The 18,745-nt window shown below is 29.5% G+C and overlaps 4 protein-coding genes across 7 annotated transcripts; all 4 read right to left on the bottom strand.

Moving 5' to 3' along the window:
- Positions 1-95: 95 nt before the first annotated feature.
- Positions 96-2,089, bottom strand: LOC138189873 (uncharacterized). Its single transcript, XM_069132136.1, has 4 exons — positions 1,581-2,089; positions 989-1,485; positions 718-909; positions 96-653 (listed from the first exon to the last, which is right to left on the bottom strand). Exons 1-4 carry the CDS (start codon positions 1,832-1,834, stop codon positions 412-414), a joined length of 1,185 nt encoding a protein of 394 aa, XP_068988237.1. The 5' UTR covers positions 1,835-2,089; the 3' UTR covers positions 96-411.
- A 128-nt stretch (positions 2,090-2,217) lies between these two features.
- LOC138189871 (glutamic acid-rich protein) lies at positions 2,218-9,549 on the bottom strand. 4 transcript variants are annotated; one of them, XM_069132133.1, is made up of 12 exons: positions 9,387-9,549; positions 8,720-8,794; positions 8,192-8,394; positions 7,997-8,064; positions 7,833-7,910; positions 5,709-6,172; positions 4,880-5,036; positions 4,617-4,778; positions 4,049-4,543; positions 3,845-3,980; positions 3,534-3,759; positions 2,218-3,452 (listed from the first exon to the last, which is right to left on the bottom strand). In XM_069132133.1, exons 2-12 carry the CDS (start codon positions 8,743-8,745, stop codon positions 2,900-2,902), a joined length of 2,568 nt encoding a protein of 855 aa, XP_068988234.1. In that variant the 5' UTR covers positions 8,746-8,794; positions 9,387-9,549; the 3' UTR covers positions 2,218-2,899. The 4 variants fall into 4 exon arrangements, with proteins under 4 accessions (XP_068988234.1, XP_068988232.1, XP_068988233.1 ...); XM_069132131.1 differs by having other exon boundaries at positions 4,880-5,039; XM_069132132.1 differs by having other exon boundaries at positions 3,534-3,756; positions 4,880-5,039; positions 9,387-9,548.
- A 564-nt stretch (positions 9,550-10,113) lies between these two features.
- On the bottom strand, positions 10,114-14,816 carry LOC138188557 (protein zer-1 homolog). Its single transcript, XM_069130497.1, has 9 exons — positions 14,008-14,816; positions 13,323-13,590; positions 12,933-13,242; positions 12,633-12,838; positions 12,370-12,541; positions 11,948-12,271; positions 11,719-11,868; positions 11,388-11,640; positions 10,114-11,248 (listed from the first exon to the last, which is right to left on the bottom strand). The coding sequence occupies exons 1-9, from the start codon at positions 14,465-14,467 to the stop codon at positions 11,046-11,048; spliced, it is 2,346 nt and encodes a 781-aa protein (XP_068986598.1). The 5' UTR covers positions 14,468-14,816; the 3' UTR covers positions 10,114-11,045.
- A 189-nt stretch (positions 14,817-15,005) lies between these two features.
- On the bottom strand, positions 15,006-18,745 carry RnrL (Ribonucleoside diphosphate reductase large subunit). Its single transcript, XM_069129732.1, has 11 exons — positions 18,588-18,745; positions 18,395-18,483; positions 18,145-18,322; positions 17,688-18,051; positions 17,310-17,614; positions 17,052-17,214; positions 16,570-16,958; positions 16,296-16,483; positions 15,886-16,194; positions 15,479-15,667; positions 15,006-15,389 (listed from the first exon to the last, which is right to left on the bottom strand). The coding sequence occupies exons 1-11, from the start codon at positions 18,622-18,624 to the stop codon at positions 15,135-15,137; spliced, it is 2,466 nt and encodes an 821-aa protein (XP_068985833.1). The 5' UTR covers positions 18,625-18,745; the 3' UTR covers positions 15,006-15,134.

Genomic DNA, 18,745 nt, shown 5'->3' on the forward strand with positions numbered 1-18,745 from the left:
GCATCCCATGGTTTTAAGGTAAATTTAATACATTTTTAATATCAAAACGCTCAATGTATTATGTATTTCTATATCATATGTTACAAAATATTTCATTTTTACTTTTGTAATTATTCTTTATATTTATGTCTAGTTCCCATTTGGTATCTAAGTAACAAATATAGGCTACTGCATCTTAAATGGAATCAGGAAACCGATGATTGGAAATTACTAAACAAATAAAGTAGTTTTCAATTTATAAACAAGCAGCAGTAGTAAAGAAATGAAAGAAGAAATCAACATATTGAAAATGCATGCTGATTGTTTAAGTCAAAAAAACATTTATGTTGTTGCAAATGTAAATAACTGTTATTTGTAGTGTCGATAAAAATGGGTAAATAAAAACTGTGTCTAATTTAATAAATCAACTTATTAAAACATCATGTTAGATTGTGTTTCTGATGATTGTATGTCATTCCAACAAGCTATTTCTGTCATTTCCAAATTACCATCTTCTGTCAATGTTAAGATTTGTTTTTCTGAATTGTCTTTAAGTTTCAAAGCTAAATCTGTATCAGAATGTGATACCATCACTGCAGGATGTGTTGGAGCTTCATTAATTTCCACAGGTTGTAAAATACGTACATATATTGGTTGAGTTACAGTAGTATCGTCTATAATTTATAGACATTTTGTAATGAAATGTTTTTTAATTAAAAATATATCTTAAATTCTTACCAGTAGTTAAAATATTCTGAATTGATAAATTTTCAGAATTTGATAATCTTATTATAGGAATATTTTCATTATGATTTGGAATGTGTGATTCTGAATATGTTTCAATAGTCATAATTGGTACATTTTGCTGCACACTTTTGTCCAAAATTGGGATATCCAACATAGCTTCATCAATATCTTTTAAAGATGATTCTGAAAGGCATTTGGAATACAATTTTCTGAGAATAGAAAAAGTTCATTTCTATCATATCAAAAATGAAGTGTGAAAAACCTGTTTGCTTATCTTGAACTCTGGTCTGATCACTTATATGTTCTTTCATATTACAATTATGTGATTCTTGTTGACTTTCATAAAATTGTACACCGCATTTATCACAAAATATTTTTTGCTTAACATGGTCTCTAATATGATGCACCATAAATGAATTATGAAGAGTAGTATATTGACATTTATCACATTGCAACCAAATATTACTCTTTTTATGTTTGGATTTTTCAGTAATATTTGAAGATAAGATAACATCTTTTCTACTTTGATAATTAGTTGTAGCTTGAGTGTTACACTTTGTAATTTGTGGTGGCTGAGAACGCTTTTGTTTATCATTATTACCAAGAAGTTCTCCTTTCTCCAAAGAATACTTTTGTTCTAAGAATCTCAAAATATTATCACGTATATTACACATCTCAACATCAAGTCTATCAAGTGTATTAATAAGATTAGCACAACTGCGACAAATTACATCATCTTCTGATATTACTACCAAATATCTATATTATATGAAAAGGACAAAATTGCACTTGTATTTTAAAACAGTGCCTGAAATGCATATTATATTCATATAAATGTTATAATAAGATACTACCTTTCACCAACTAATTCTCCAAGCTTTTCTATTACTCTAGTTCTTGATATCTGCGTTCTACATGTAGCCAAAGCATAATGACGCCCTTGAATTTTTGCATCACATACAAAACATTGTATATCTTCCAAGGTTTTTGAAATATTATATTCATTATCAGTATTACAAACGGTTACGTCTGTACAACTATTGGTAATATCTTCAGAACAAATGTCATGTTGCTGTCCTATCGACAACATCGAAGTTATATTTGCCATTGGACTAATGAAAATAATTATTTTGTAATCGGAATCAAGGTTAGGATACAAAATAGGAAATGTAAGATATATAACTGTAAGAAAATAATACGAAATAAAAAATCTATAATTTTGTATTATAAATATTACACTGTACTTTTCTTTTCCATTTTTTATAATACTATGATAAAAATAACGTATTAATGTATGTAATATATCTTTTACACAAATCTGTTATAGTACAAAATGATGTTAACTTGAATAGATCTTATGCCATCTTGTGAAGATTGATGAAAATACACACAACTCAAACACCTGTATCATATACATTACCACCAAGGAGTAATAAATATAAGTTACATATATATACATAAAATATCATAATAAAATTAATTTGTCATGAATATTAATAGGAAAATTTGTTTATTTTATTGAATTACAAGATAAACATAGAAAACAAAACATTAAGATGTATAATATTTATTATACTTATCTATAAGTGACAAGTTCATTGATTTTGTTATATGCTCATTTACAATTAATAATTAAAAATTAATCGAATATTTTTGTTGTTTTCTGTAGATTTCCACCAAATTTTTAATGCACAAATAACCGCTACTTTTACACATCTATACTTAACATGCTTATACGAATAATTTCCTTTACAGTTCTTGCTAACATTTATGTCACTAAATGTGCGTACATAGTGACTTTCTTGAATTACAAAGGAATTGAACATTATGAAGTTTATATCGGTGTGTACATTTCAAGCATGTCCAGTATTTGGTAAATAAGATCTAAACAAAGTTTTATGTTCATGACTTCATATAAAATAAACATCGTTAATGTCACGCATTTTTACAACCTTTTATACAATAAACTTATACAGAACAAAATATAGTATTGTACATGGGTTTTTATCAATTTGATCCGGAAAATAACTGTTTAATCTTATAAAAATAACTTTTATATGAAATTCCGACGTATGTATATTTTCTATAGTTTGTAAAGTTTTACACAGTTTTGTAGAAAAAATGTTAAAGTCACATTAGGATATGGTTGAAACGTACTAATAATTCTTGAACTTTACATATCTATTTTTTCAATTTTTACTTTCAGCTCTTGCTTTTTTGTATTTTCTTTTTCATCTATTTCGTTCTTTTCATTGTCCCTTTCTTTATCCTTGCCAGAATGTTGTTGTTTCTTATCTGAATTACGGAAACGATCATAACGAGAATCTTCATCATCGCTAGATTTACCTCCTACTTCTGTTTCTCTTAAAATATCGCCCAAGTCTTTATCAACATCATCCCATAACTTATCGCCACTATCGCCGGGGTAATCATCATCATCATCTTCTTCCGCTTGTCCATTTTTATTCTCTTTCATATTTTTCTCAGATTCAACAACCCCTTTTTGCTCAATTGCTTTACCCGACTCAGTAGTATTAGTGCCATCAGTTGTAGTTACTGGCAATGTGTTATTTGTAGATGGTGGTTCAGAATTAGTTGGAGATTTAACATTTTCTGTACTATTTACAGCATTTGGAGTAGAAGTATTATTGGTAGATGACGATGATTGCAGATGGATTCTTTCTGCTTGCCTTCGCAATGCTTTATCATCATTATCGCGCACATATCTGCATAATATATTACATTTAGATCAACAATTGTATACATAAAAGCAAAAATTTTATGAAATCATTATTTTAAAAGTATACCGTTTAAGATGACTTCTGGTTGAACAATGGAGCGCTATTGCTCTTTCACTATTTTCACTACGTGGTAGATATATCTTACACAATTCACAAAATTGTACTTCGACACGTTTTATGTATTCTGCTCCCACTTTAATCATTTGTTTACTTTTAGGTTTCTTCTCTGTGTCGTTTGTGCCTTCATTTTCTGGTTTTTCTTTCTTTTTCTCGGGAGACTCTTCATCTTCTGCTGTAAATTATGTTTATCTAGTAATTGTTATCGAAGTAATATTTATTAGAGAAAGCAAAATGTAACGTTCAATAATCGTACGTACCGTCAACATCACCTACAGAATCCAGAGTCATAAAGTTATCAAGATTAACTTCCTTGTCATCTTCTTCAGGTCCACTTGAATTCGCTTCCGCTTCACCATTGCCAGCGTTCATTCTTTCTTTCAATGCACTTTTTCTCTGAAAGATACACAGACATAAAATATATTAAAACTCCAAAAACTTTAATATCGCAATAGGAATAGTACCTTAATGTGATCCAAAGAACACATATGAGTTTCAAATAGCATTGGTGATCGAAATTGAATACGACAGGTGCGGCAAAATGGTGTGAGAAATCGTTTCATTTGACGATGGGAATCTGATAGCTGATGTATTGCTTTAAGAGAACGATAATTAAGTTTACAGATCGGACAGAACATGGTACGAGAAGGCAAAGTACCACGCGCAGCATCTCGGGCCTCGACACGTCGTTGTTCTTGTCGTTGCAAGACACGCATACGAGTCAAAGTTGCTTTGTGCCGTGATGCGATTCGTCTCATTGCTGCACTGTGACGGCCCGAATATAAATGTAGCGAGTATTCTTTGAAAGTAACACTACGATGAGCACAATGTGGACAAGTTAATTTAATAAATTTTCTCCCATCTCTTCTACTAGGTAACTCTTCTGAACCAGTAGTTCTACCATGATCTGTTTTATCATTTTCATCTCTTTCTTCATCATCCCCATCGTCCTCATCATCCTAAAAATATACGCATGACAAATGTTCACCGTAACGGGTTAATTCAATTAAAATTTATTTTAATTGGTCTCACCTCATGTTTTCGATCATCTTCATCTTCTTTTACTTCGTCTTCTTTCTCTTCCTCATCTTCGGTGTTTTGTCTTTCCCGATCTTGTTTTTCTTTCTTTCTTTTTTCATCTTTTTTCTTTTTCTCTTCCTCTTCCTCTTCTTCTTCATCGTCGCGTTCATGTGGCTGAATTAATGTCGGTAAATATTACAGTAAGTATTGCCATTATTAGCACACAATATGCATATAGATAATAAGAGCAAATATTATCAGCCCTATGAAGTTACCTTATCATCATCATCCCAATTACTTTTGTTATCATCATCCTCTTCATCGTCATCGGAAAATTCAGCGTTAATAGCTTTGGTCATCTCTCTATCCTTGTCCTTCATGCTCGTTCCTGATCCTGACTCCTTTTTACTTCCGGATAGCCTAGTAGTACCGCTACTAACGACACAGCAATTTTGTTTTGACTTACATTATTTCCCTTCGTCTTGTTCTGGTTCCTTTGTCTTTCATTATATCATCAACCAAAATTTTGTTTTCTTATAGTTGATATACAGCAAATATCGCGATAGTATTCGTTTTTCTTTTATCCCCCATAATGAATGCATTTCGTATTGCAATAAAGGTCTTAACTATTCAGCCTTTTTGCTCTGCATTGTGCTCTTATGTCTCCGCATTTTCGCGTTTTAAAATATATATATATACATATATATATATATATAAGAAACAACGTTCTTATACTGGTTTTAATCACCGCTATGTGTAAGAATGATAAATAATGATCTCGTAAAGTACAAGTATTATAGTAGTTCTCATATCAAAAGTAATTACATTGTATTTTGATGATATACACATTGTATTTATGCATGTGAGAATCAATTCCCTTTTTTATTTAGAACCCTGCGAAAAGTTTGCCTCTCGGCAGTACAATATTGGTTTCGTGCGATCATTTGTGTCATTTTTTGTGTTTTCTTTTACCATTTATATATCTATCATCGTCTTGACTTTCAGGTCATTATAGTCAGATATAGTCAGTTCGTTTACTGACAAATAAGCAAGCAGGCTACTAGGACGGTATTGCGGTTGGTAAGTGATTTATTAATTAATTACCTCCTGCGCAATTTGGTTGTGGTCATGCGCACACGCTGGATGTAGTCTCGCGATCGCGATCCTAGCAGCTTGCGTCGATAGTCGAGCGAGTGTAGAGTACGCTTGCGAGCCATGATGACGTCCGATCGAGAGCTCATACGATGGAATCCACCCCCTCTACCGCTTCCACGAGTTGAAATGCGACCTCTGTAGTTTGAGCTTTGATGCGATATTCGCCCTCGGCTCGAGGTATATCTCTGAGTTGGAGGTGCCATTTCACTAATTCGAGGGGGTGGTGGAGGTGCATAGCTCCGCGATGCTGAATGACGGTCCTCTGAGCGATGGTATGACGAAGCACGTTCGCTTTGTCTCTTGTCCTCATACACGGCCGAAGACGACGATCCCTTATTATCGTCATAAGGAGCTGATGCAGATGAACCATACGACGAAGAATACCTCTGAGAGCCGCTACCGCTACCTCCACCCTGCCAAATCAAATTCAATTGTGCTCCTTCCCATTGTATCTTTCTCTTTTCCTGCCCTTCTCTCTTTTAATCTATATACATTCCTCCCCTTTATTCCCTCCTATCAGATATTCTCCATATATTTTTTTTCTAATTCCATTCCAAGTTGATTCTTTTGCACTCCCTTATTTTACCACTCATTATAGTGCCAATCGTTTAGTACAAAATCATCCAACCTTGTACTGTTACGGTCACTACACCCATTCCCGTTGGATCACCAAAATATTATTTACCTCGCCTAAGCTTGAAAAGCACCTAAATTATATTTTATCTTTCATATTTCAAATATAAGTAACTTTGCATACCGCTTTTTTTATTATATTAGAAACAATTTTTAGTTTTCAAAAAATATAATAGGAGTCTTGTCATTTCATTTCATATGTACGAGCTCTGAATAGTAGCTTTGATCAGCATTCGTTTGCTTGAAGATATCAAATGAACTGAATTCTGCATGATTCTGGATTAATTGTTGATAGACCTTTCCAATTTTAATAAAGATAGATGTATTTTTATATATTCATATTTGTAAAGCATTCTTTCATACAATGTTCAATGCCTCATGCACACTTATATGAACCAAGAAATCAAATAAAACTAATAAAATTGTAGTTATATGCATATAATGTTATATCCTTGTATATTTTCTTTAAGGATAAAATATGTGAAAAATATATTTGTGTACTTTCACTGCTTTTGTAAAGCTTTCCAGCACATTCTAGCTTCAACCCATAGATATAAGGTACAGATATATATTTAAAAAAGGTTGATGTTTCTCAGTCATTTTCAATTGAACATAACTTAGGATGTATGTCCTTTACATTGGAAAGATCTACGATTTGACGTTATTAACAATTTATTTCATTATCTCAATGGTAAGTTTTAATGGATGTAATTTAGAAAATTGTATAGAGCAGTATTTGTTAAAAATTTTTGCGGTGCGGCAATGCAGGGATGCTTTCAACATTTCAATAACTGATCTGCACTGTGCAGGAAACTGGTTTAGTTGCACATATTGTTTTACATAGAGAACAATACTGATGTAATGTTGGCATTTTAAAATTCATATTTCTATATGTATATGTATATATATATATATATCTATTCATTTGTTGGTTCAGATACTTTTCAGGTTGTTCTCAATATTTAATGCAACTGTGTGCAGGCAATAATTAAGTACCATCTAGGTGTATTTCATCTTTTAATTATGTGATGTTTTCGCAGTGTTCCACCAGTAGTGTCCCAACGCAAAAAGAATGGGTGTTCAAGTAGCCGTTGGCTCGTCGCTTGAAAGGAAAGTATGACGACTTATGAATGCCTTGCCTACTGTTTCATTTTTTTTAAATGTAAATGTTTAGACGAGTGTCCTGAAAATATCTTTTATATGGAACAAAATACTTAAAATTTCATAGTTAAATTTTATTAGTGAAAATCTTTCAGGACCATCGTTTGTTCATGCTATGTAATTTAAAAATTTGAAAACTTTTGTGAAGCAGGGCTTTCAAGATGAAAAAATGATTCTTGACCACAGCACGGCAGGAGATTGAAACAAAATAGACTAACGCTTATTTGAGGTGTCTTTGCAATAAAAATATCACTACGCTTGTATGTATAAAATATATACCTGGTATGAATCACTTCTCATCCTTTTACGAGTTGAATCACTCGACGATCGATGTTCATCTCTTCCAGAATAGGATTCCTAAATAAAATAATAATGTTTCAAATTTATGTCACTCTCTATGCATACAATTCTTTAAGTTACAATTCATTTATTTACATACTTACCCTTGGTCTTTTATAACTATTTGAATGTTCACCTCTTCCTCCTCTACTAGAATATCTTTCAGACCCTCCTGTTATAAATATAAATAATTTTTAATATTACTTATAAAATAAATCTTCTTCATAAAACATTAGGTAATATAAATTTGTTATTATGGTCATAAGAATTATATTAAATGTACACAAATAATAACTAACCAGAATTATACTTTGACCGAGAATCATAACTGGTAGTTGAATATTTAAATCTGCCTCCTCTAGATGAGGAATAACCTCCTCTGCTAGACATATTTCCTCCTGTGGATCCACTGTTCCATTCATTTCCACTACCACCTCCTCTTCCCCTATAAGAACTGCCTCCTCGAGAATTAAATCCACGCCCACGAGAACTCATACTAGAGCTATAAAAAAAAAAAGATAAAAAATATATAAAATACTTTTTATAATTAATACTGAGCTTTATATATATAACTTTATTATTTTTTAAAATGATATTAGGTATAAAAATAAACACCATATTTAAATGACATTGATATTTAATACATAGTATATCTTATATTTGACAGAAAGAATCTATTTAAGATCAAAATTTGTGAAAAATTATTTACAACACCAAAAATGGTATATTAAATGAAAATAATATACATATATTTATGAATAATATAAAATAACAAAATATAAAATCCAAGCGGATATAAATTTACATGTGCATAATCTATTACCAACCTGCATTTATGGTAGCTATAACTCATAATTAGGACTTATAGATGGGTTATAGATGTCAGATATGGTGTCAAAAGTCTATAGACAAAACAGGAATGTTTATGTATTGCATTACAACATTAAAATACATTCATATGTATTATAACTTTCAGTTATATTAATTGTACTTATTTACTGTTCTTATGCAATGTGACACGGAAATTACCAAAATATTTAAAAGAGTTTTCATATATATCGTCTTCAACACAAAATCGACAATAATATATAAAAATAAGGTTTACATCACTATCTATTTAAATTATTAAAACAGTGACAAATTTTTTCTACAAGATACATAAATATTTTAATAGATAACATTTCTACATTGTAAAATGTAGTTCCTCACAATACCATCATTAAAATATATATTTCATGCTGCTCGCAATTGTGCACGATTTTGAACAAAGTGCTTCAACGCTTATCACATTTAATAAATATTATAATCGTGAAACGATATATCTATATTTGAATGATAAAATATGCAATCTTTTGCAAAAATTAATAGTGTTTCTAGTGTGAAAATCAATAACTTCCTTCTTTATTCCCCAAATTAATGGCCACACTCTGCGAGAATTTTAGAACCATCATTTTATCTAAGAAATCGTCTTTATATAAACAAGATAATACTTACTTTATTAAAGTATGTGAATTTTCCTTTAAGAGATTTTAGTAAGCGAAATTTGTACAATAAACTTTAAGTATTTGGCACGAAATTACACAGACATGCCGTGGACGCGCGATTCACGTAAAATGTCGTCTTCCCTAAAGGCTGTGGCGTCACTCTTCTTCCAAATTCTAACGATCGTTCGGAATGTAGGAATCGAACCGGAAGTTAGCATCAACTTGACTCATACACACGTTTTGATAATATTCAATGACTTACTTGTCGTATGCAACTAATAAACACTAAATCCATAATTTTTAATAAACATATATCATTTTACGCTATTCTAATATTTTTTGAAAATTAAGTTTTTGTTCATTGTACATAGTATATTCTGAAGGAATTGTAGTTTGAAAAACTAAATTGCTTAACATGGCATTAAAATATTTACGTACTTTAGCAAATTCAGTAGATACATTAAATATTTTTATATACATAGAAACCAAACAATTTATAATATTTTTATATAAGAGAACAAATAAATATTTTTTAGCTATCAGTTATTATCAAATCTTTAAGTATTAAGTAATAAAATATAAATTTCGTAAGTCATTCTCTTACTGCTTGCATATGTTCTATACACACATATAAAAATTAAAGTAATCAATATTTTATCAGAAATAAAATTATCTTGTTAATCATATAAGTAGTAAAAATAAAGAGAATTGTAGGGCACAAAAAAATAAAGAAGAAATCAGTCTTATGTAACTTTATGTTATACATTAAACAAATCAAGAATTTTTGCAATTTATTACACGCATACATTAATATTATGTAACGATTACAATAACAATCATTTAGATAATTATTCACGCAGATTTTTTGCTAGTTATGTAAATCAATTATTAAAATCTACAAATGTATACTTTATGTTATAATGTTTGTTTTACAGTTTAATTTTGACAATAGCATCATTATTGCAAAGAATTTTAATTTTAATAATAGAGATGTACAAATTCGTAAACCTAATTCATCTTATTTCATTTTAGTTTTATTTACATAATAGAGTCTAATGTATCTTTTTATTTTAAATCTTTTTTGTCAAATAAAATGTAATGGCAACTAATAAAGTTATTTATGATACAAATATCTACAAAGAATTCACACAAGTATAAGAAACTTAGTATAAGTTTGAAATGTGTCACAATCTGTTACTATTTATATATATAATGATATTGTTATTGTTATTATTTAAACGAATAACTTCAGTCTAATCTTAATTTGTTCTTATTTATAATACAACATGGTTATGTACATAAATCAAAAGTGTTTAAATTTGAATATTGTTTATAGAGATTGATTATGAACATCAAAAATACTTTTATTAAACTAACTACTCTTTCGTTAATAATATCATTAATATATTAATATATTTGCATCCATGATCCAAACATATTTCATAACATGTAATAAATAAAATATGTAATGAAATGTTTATGTGATGAAAGTGCGAGTAAGATTGTTTGACCACTCAATTTTAAATTTACAGTTTGGCAAACCAACATACAAATGCTTTAGCAAGTTTTATAATCTTACTCACACTCTTTTCTTTAGGAGACTTTTTGTTACAGACATAAAACATTCTACTTTTTATGGTGTTTGAATTATAATAATGAAAATTGATTTTCAACCATCTGAGCTATATATATAGTCTTCATCTAAAGGGGAATGAACATTCATGTCATTGGAGTTGCTACTGTAACGACTACAATTTTCAATTACGATATGGGCAAGTTCTTTTATACGCTCATATGGTCTTGGATCTGAGATTAAAGTATTCAGTTTCTCAATTCCTCCTTCTCGAATAACTAATATGCAATATTTATGGGCTGTTAAAGAAATAATTATAGTTTTAATAAAAGTTGCAAGGTAATAAAACTTCAAAAAAATATTTGTATGTATGAATATATAGAATGGAAAAATGATTGTATTTAAAATAAAATTAAATTTTGCAATATATATACTCACGATAAACAGTTGTAAGATTAGCAAGAGCCCAAACCGCCCAATGTTGACATTGTGGTGTATGATAAATATCTACCAAACGTAATAGTGGTAGAAATGAACGGTAATTAATGTTACGTTCTGATGATATATCCCATCGTTCAATAGCTTCAACCATAAGTTCAAGAACTACATTTCGACTAGGTTTTTCTATTGTCCATGCTTCAACACCATCAGATGCTATGTGAGCTAATATCCCGACTGCATTATATGGTACCTAATAGCAAAGAAAATATATTAAGTATTGTAAAAATATAATTATTAAATATATTGTCAATATATAAGTATAAAAAACCTCAATGCTTTCTCTGACGGTACGTATTAAATTTGTGAAAACTACCATGTATGGTAGTTGCATTAGATGCACTCTAAGACTTTGTACTTCGGCTACATTACCAAGTAAACCCATCATATTTTTTAATAATTCTTCTTTGCGAGAGTATTGCTGTAAAAATAAATCATTCATGAAGTAATTGTTTTTATTTAGTAATTATTTATTAATAAGTAAGATTAATATTGTATACCATCACACATCTGTAGAATAATAGCATGCCATTTTCTTCAAAAAATCGTTGACAATTTATAGGAGTTTCATCAGTTACATTCCACATAGTTGACCAAGCTACTTCCATAACATCATCAAATGTTCTAGATTCAACTCTGTATTTAATTAGTTCAAGCATTGTTTTTATGCAACCTAGATCACCTAATAAACGCTTTTCTCTGCCTGTTACTTGACATGCCAAAGTATTTAAAAGAAATATTCCAATACGTTGAACATAACTTTCCTGTTGTGCATGTTTAGCTAAATGCAAAAGTAGTTTTACCAATGTTTCATAGTGTGACATCTAATAAAAGGTAAATAAGAATTATTAACATTCTTTAAAATATATTTTACAATATAACTACATATGCTATTACTGCAAGTAACAAGAACAATACATACCACATCTTGTGGCAATCGGAATTGGTATAATGTTAGGCAACCATTACGCATCATAGTTTCTTCATTTTTATGAATACTCATTCCAACAAGAAGTGTGCGAACAATTCTCCTTTTTAATCTTGCTTCAAGTTCACCTTTTTCTTTCATTTTTACAATATAAAACAGTGCTGCACTGTTAAATATAAACAATACGAGCTGTACTCAATTTTTTGAAATATATGACAAATATAACAGTATACAAAAATCATATAATATATAAATACCTTCCAGATATTTGTATATCTTTCAGAGTAGGATATTTCTCCATTGCTTCTAATACTGCACAAAGTGCTTGATCCATCCTATGACAATTTTCATATCTGTACATATGATATAAATCACTTATTACTTTTAACATTAGATCTTCTCTATTATTCATATAAACGTGAGCTGCAACCAATATTTGATCTTCATTTGCATTTCCTGCAATCTAGAATTTCAAAAAGCAGAATAATTAAAAAATAAATGATAAAATATACTATATTATTATGTATTTGTTATAAAATATTGCTTTTATTATTTACCAATTTTGCTGGAATATTACGTCGCCTGCAAGGTGCATCATTTGCTCCATAAAGTCCTAAAAACTGTAAAGGTCTATCCACTCTTGAAATAAGACCTGGTATATCACAAAGATTATTATTATATATGTCAGAATAGAAAGAATGTTCAACTGTTTGTATTCTACGATCTACAATTTCTATTCCTGCTAAATTTGTCCCACTAATATCTAAAGAAGTTAGTTGAGGCAAACCATTTACTATATCAGATAAGATTGTATTAGGATTTGCAAATATTCCATCTTCTGGATGGATTTGAGAGATATCCAAATGCCTAATATTAAAAACATTGAATTAAAAATTTTGAATACAATATTTTATTATACCATAAGTCAAATATAAATAAACAATTACCTTAAATGTTTCAAGTGACAGATATTGGTAACAAAGGCTTGTGCTTGAGAAATAATTCTAACATTATATAAAACTAAGGATACTAAATTAGGAACCAAATGGAAATAATCAAAGGTGCCCATATCAGAACTATTGGACAAATCTAAATTTGTTAAATTTGTTAATCCACCCAAGAGTATGTTATAATCCAAGGCACAAATTTGAACATATTCTATAGCCAAGGTCCGTAGATTTGGTATTTTAAATACATGTCCTTGTTTCTGGTATGCTAATAATTAAAAAGTATATACATTAATTTTATATATTATTAAATAAATATACTATATGTCACTAACTTAATATCTCTTATATTTTATTTTTCTTTATGATACAACTAAATGCAAATAATATTAATAATAAGATATTCTAAATATATTAATAATTGAACTGCAAAATAATAATATAAATGCTTTATTCATAATATAAAATAACTCATACCTTAATGCAAAATAAAGTTATTAGTAACTATTTATTATTAGTTATTAATTTGAATAATAGCATATCTATGTTTTTATAAGACATAAATAAAACATAATTTTAATTATTAATAGATATCAATAAAGAAAAGTATAATAAATCATTATAGTATCCTGACAATGGAACTATAGATTTTTTATAAGTTATTCTAGTAGTAAAGAGTTCTTACCTGTAAGTTTTTCTGGAATAATTCCAGAACTACCACGGCATACTAAAGTATGCAAATTTTCTGCATTTGCATTTATGTAATCAATAGATCGGTCTGTTAAATTGGGACAATCTGTAAGTTCTAATCTTACAAGTTTGTGATTTGCAAGGATCTGTACTGAATCATCGGTTATATTGGATCCTACAACTTTGACACGTTTAAGTTTGGTTATCCATACATTTTTGAAAATCGTAAAGAAACAGTCATGATCTTCGTTTATATCGTTTCGTAAAACGTATTCAATAAGTTTATCGCATATTTCGCTTGGGAAAACCACTCCTTTTAAAAGATTTCGATATTCACACTTATCCTTTACTGAGATAATGTCTAAATTTTTGCAGATTACTTGAAAACATAATTCTGCAAGAGATTCTGGACCTATGTATTGATCTAAATGAAATAAGTCATCCAAATCCGCCATTCTATACGGCAATTTAGATAAATTGCGTAAAAAGACTCATAAGAAAATCCTGGCAACAATTACGCAATTTCAACTGTCAAATATGTTAAAATGCATCAGCTGGATATCAGTGCCAAAATTCGTTACAGAAAAATCCTTTTTTATTAACGTTTCTTTATTTTCCTTTGATCAGAAAATAAGATCATTACATACTTAATCGGCTCAAATGCCGAATCACTCACAAATGAGTCCAAAATGAATATATTCACTCTAGATCTTTAACAAAATTTACACAACAGTTAACTGATGCGCAACTAAGTACGTCTTCACGCTTACAATTTTGACATTTCACTTGACTACCGTAGTGACGCTGTTCTCGAACACTTGACTGTAGCAGCATATAAAGAACACAACAGTGATCCACATTTATTTAGATTTAGTTGACTACCCTGTTTCGCGCGGAATTTTAAATTATAATCTTTATATCTTAATTTATTCGAAACCTTTAGTGCAAATAATAAATATTAAATGTTACAATGTAAAGGAATAATACATGAAATCAAGGGCAAATAGCTTTATTTTAGAATTTTTCAAAATTATATAGTATATAGTATTACAAAAAATATGCTTAAATATATATAATACTCATAACCATATACAAAACTTATAAAATTATAAAAATTTATTTCTATGATCCACAGGCCATGCACGCATCTCCATTTTCACGAGAGCATGTGAATACAGCTTCTATGTTTTCGCTACTCTGATTTTGTAACCATTTATTTTCCAAAGAATTAAGTTCCTCGTCATTGTTACATTCAGAATTAACAGATTGATTAGAAGTAGTACTGATTGTATTTCGTAATTTTGACTTATCAACCGTGAATTGTAGGGCATTTACTGCCGGTTTCGTTCTTAAATAATACATACCAGTCTTTAAACCCTGCAAGGTGTTTTTGTATATTTAAATAAGTTTCATTAAAATAATTATATAAAATTTTGAATTATAAAGATTAAATTAAGAGTACTTGCCATCTTCCAGCCATAAAAATGCATTGAAGTCAGTTTTTCTGTTGTTGGTTTAGCCATATGAACATTCATTGACTGTGACTGATCTATAAATGCACCACGATCTGCTGCCATTTTTAATATTACCTTCTGTGGTATTTCCCAAACGGTTTTATAAAGCATTTTTAAATCATTTGGTATACGTTCAATATTCTATAACAAAACAAATCTATTATAATAATATTGTAAAGAAGGGTCTGTTTGAAAGAAGGAACTATTTGATCCTGAATTTAGTTAAATTAAAGGTATAGCACTACTGTATCGCGTATGGCATCTGTGCTGGAACACCGAGATTCGATAATTAAGATTCTAGTTAATCAGGACGACAGATAGTCAGATCCTGATTATCGAGGTTATATATATAAACCTACCTGTACAGAACCATTATTTGCTATAATTTCATTTTTCATATTCTCATCCCAAAGATCTCTTTCAGTCAGATCTCGTAATAAATGAGGATTTACGACTTGGAACTCTCCAGACAAAACTCTTCTTGCATAAATATTACTGGTATATGGTTCTATAGATTCATTATTTCCTAAGATTTGTGCAGTAGATGCCGTTGGCATAGGGGCTATTAATAAAGAATTTCTAACTCCATGTTTAGCAATTTTTTCTTTCAGAATTGTCCAGTTCCATAAATCAGTTGGAGTAACATTCCACATATCATATTGTAAAATCTGAAAGTACCTAAATAATTAGCATATATATTGTGATATACTAATGCTATTATGATAAATTAATCATTAAAGTAAAATATTTTTACGTATGATTTACTTACTCCTTTGCTAACTGGACTACCTTCATAGGTTTCATATGTACCTTTCTCTGCAGCAAGTTCACAGCTAGCCTCTAATGCACCATAATATAGTGTCTCAAATATTTGGATATTAAGTTTTTGTGCTTCCTCACTTTCAAACGGATATCGCATTAAAAGGAATGCATCTGCAAGACCCTGAATTCCAATCCCTAAAATACATATGACAAATATTAAAAAATATTAAAACTATATGAATATTGTATACTTGATATTTCACATAAAAATATCTATATACCTATAGGCCTATGTTTAAAATTTGATGTTTTTGCTTCAGGAACCGGATAATAATTCACATCGATAATTTTGTCTAAATTACAAGTAACAATTTTTGTTACTTTTCGCAACTTTTCAAAATCAAATGTCTGATTACTGGAGTTTACAAACATGTTCACTGCGATTGAAGCTAAATTGCATACAGCGATTTCATCTGGACTGGAATATTGTACGATTTCTGTACACAAATTACTGCTTTTGATTGTCCCTAAATTTTGATGATTTGATTTACGATTACAATGATCTTTATAAAGCATGTAAGGAGTTCCTGTTTCAACTTGAGAAATAAGAATAGCTGTCCATAAATCTCTCGCTTGAATCTGACGTTTATATCTTTTCTCATTCTCGTATCTAAAAATAATATGTATTTATTTAAAAAAATGTTCAACACTGTCGATATATTTTACTATGTATCATCAATATACATAATTTAATTTAATTTACCGTGTATAGAGAGCTTCAAATTCATCGCCCCAAACATCAGGTAGACCAGGAGATTCATGTGGACACATTAAAGACCATACACCATTATCCAAAACTCGTTTCATAAAAAGATCAGGTATCCATAAAGCATAGAATAATTCTCTTGCTCTATTTTCTTCTTTACCTGTCAATTATTATTAGATATAAAATATTAAGTATAAGAATATTAAAATAGGTAATCAAAATCTTTCAAAATAAAGAGACAAACATGTAGCTTACCAATATTCTTTTTAAGATCTAAAAATTCAAAGATATCTGCATGCCATGGTTCTAAATATATAGCAAATGCTCCTGGTCTTTTATTTCCTCCTTGATCAACATATCGAGCTGTATTATTGTATACTCTGAGCATTGGAATTAAACCATTAGATACACCAAGTGTACCAGCTATTGGTGTGCCTCTTGCTCGAATACAATGTACATTAAGTCCAATACCACCAGCTGATTTGCTAATAAGTGCACATCTTTTTAATGTATCATAAATTCCATCTATGCTATCATCACTCATTGTTAGTAAAAAACAACTGAAAAATATAATCACTAGATTATTACATTGGAATGGATAAATACATTTTATTTTAATCTTGATAAATATACCTAGACATTTGCTGTTGCCTAGTACAGGCAAAAAAAAGTGATGGAGATGCATGTGTAAAATAACGTTCTGATAAAAAATTGTAAGTTTCTATAGCTTTATCAATATCTTCACCATGAATGGCAACTGCAACTCTCATTAACATGTGTTGTGGTCTTTCAACAACTTTCCCTTGTATTTTTAATAAATAACTTCTTTCAAGTGTCTTAAAACCGAAGTAATTATAACTAAAGTCTCTATCATAAATTATTGCAGAATTTAACTTATTTGCATTATTTTGTATGATATTGTAATATTTCTCACTAATAACAGGTCTAACTTCATTTGTATAATGTTCCTTTACATTATATAAGCTATGTATTACTTCTATAAATGGAAAGGGGAGATTCAAATAAAAACAAAACATTGAATTTCTAAATTAGAAATAAAGAAATGAATTGAACATATTTCTTATCTTACCACTAAAACTTTTCTTTGTTTCTTTATGAAGATTAGATATTGCAATTCTTGCAGCTAATATCGCATAATCTGGATGTTTAGTAGTCATAGTTGCGGCAGTTTCAGCTGCAAGATTGTCTAATTCAATGGTGGTTACACCTGAATACAAACCACTGATAACACGGAAAGTAATTGCAGACTATGAAAAAGATATAGAATATTAAAAAATAAATAATTAAGTAATAAATAATCTGAAAATAAGTAAACTTACAGGATCTACATAATCCATATCTAAATTGTAACATAACTTTTGAATCCTGGATGTTATTTTGTCAAAATGAACATCTTCTTTACGTCCATCTAATAATTACAAAAACTGATTAGTGTTATAATTATAGGATTCATAATAGGATTACATTAAGATTACTCGACATAATATCAGAATAATAAAGTTTAAAACATACCGCGTTTTATCACATACATCTTTCCTTTTCCAACCATTTTAAGATCACAATTAGTTTACGATTAAGAGATGGAAATAATTATTAAACTACTTGTCCTGTAAAGTAGTTGGATTAGTTTATGGTGTCGTCGTTACCGGCTTCTGGCGCGAATCGGAAGT

Source organism: Bombus flavifrons, chromosome 2 (assembly GCF_040668555.2).
Source record: "Bombus flavifrons isolate JBK064 chromosome 2, iyBomFlav1_principal, whole genome shotgun sequence".
NCBI lineage: Eukaryota > Metazoa > Arthropoda > Insecta > Hymenoptera > Apidae > Bombus > Bombus flavifrons.

Coding starts and splice junctions, on each gene's coding strand:
- RnrL (XM_069129732.1), bottom strand. CDS start 18,624: ATGGTTGGAAAAGGAAAGATGTATGTGATAAAACGCG. Junction 18,323..18,394: donor ATATGGATTATGTAGATCCT/GTAAGTTTACTT, acceptor TCTTTTTCATAG/TCTGCAATTACTTTCCGTGT. Junction 15,668..15,885: donor CAAATAATGGTTCTGTACAG/GTAGGTTTATAT, acceptor GTTTTGTTATAG/AATATTGAACGTATACCAAA.
- LOC138189871 (XM_069132131.1), bottom strand. CDS start 8,745: ATGAGTTATAGCTACCATAAATGCAG. Junction 8,395..8,719: donor TATAGCTACCATAAATGCAG/GTTGGTAATAGA, acceptor TTTTTTTTATAG/CTCTAGTATGAGTTCTCGTG. Junction 4,779..4,879: donor ATTGGGATGATGATGATAAG/GTAACTTCATAG, acceptor ACATTAATTCAG/CCACATGAACGCGACGATGA.
- LOC138189873 (XM_069132136.1), bottom strand. CDS start 1,834: ATGGCAAATATAACTTCGATGTTGTCGATAGGACAGCAACATGACATT. Junction 1,486..1,580: donor GGAGAATTAGTTGGTGAAAG/GTAGTATCTTAT, acceptor CATATAATATAG/ATATTTGGTAGTAATATCAG. Junction 910..988: donor AGTTCAAGATAAGCAAACAG/GTTTTTCACACT, acceptor AATGCCTTTCAG/AATCATCTTTAAAAGATATT.
- LOC138188557 (XM_069130497.1), bottom strand. CDS start 14,467: ATGGCGGATTTGGATGACTTATTTCATTTAGATCAATACATAGGTCCA. Junction 13,243..13,322: donor TGTCACTTGAAACATTTAAG/GTAATTGTTTAT, acceptor TTTTAATATTAG/GCATTTGGATATCTCTCAAA. Junction 11,249..11,387: donor TAATCTTACAACTGTTTATC/GTGAGTATATAT, acceptor TTTCTTTAACAG/CCCATAAATATTGCATATTA.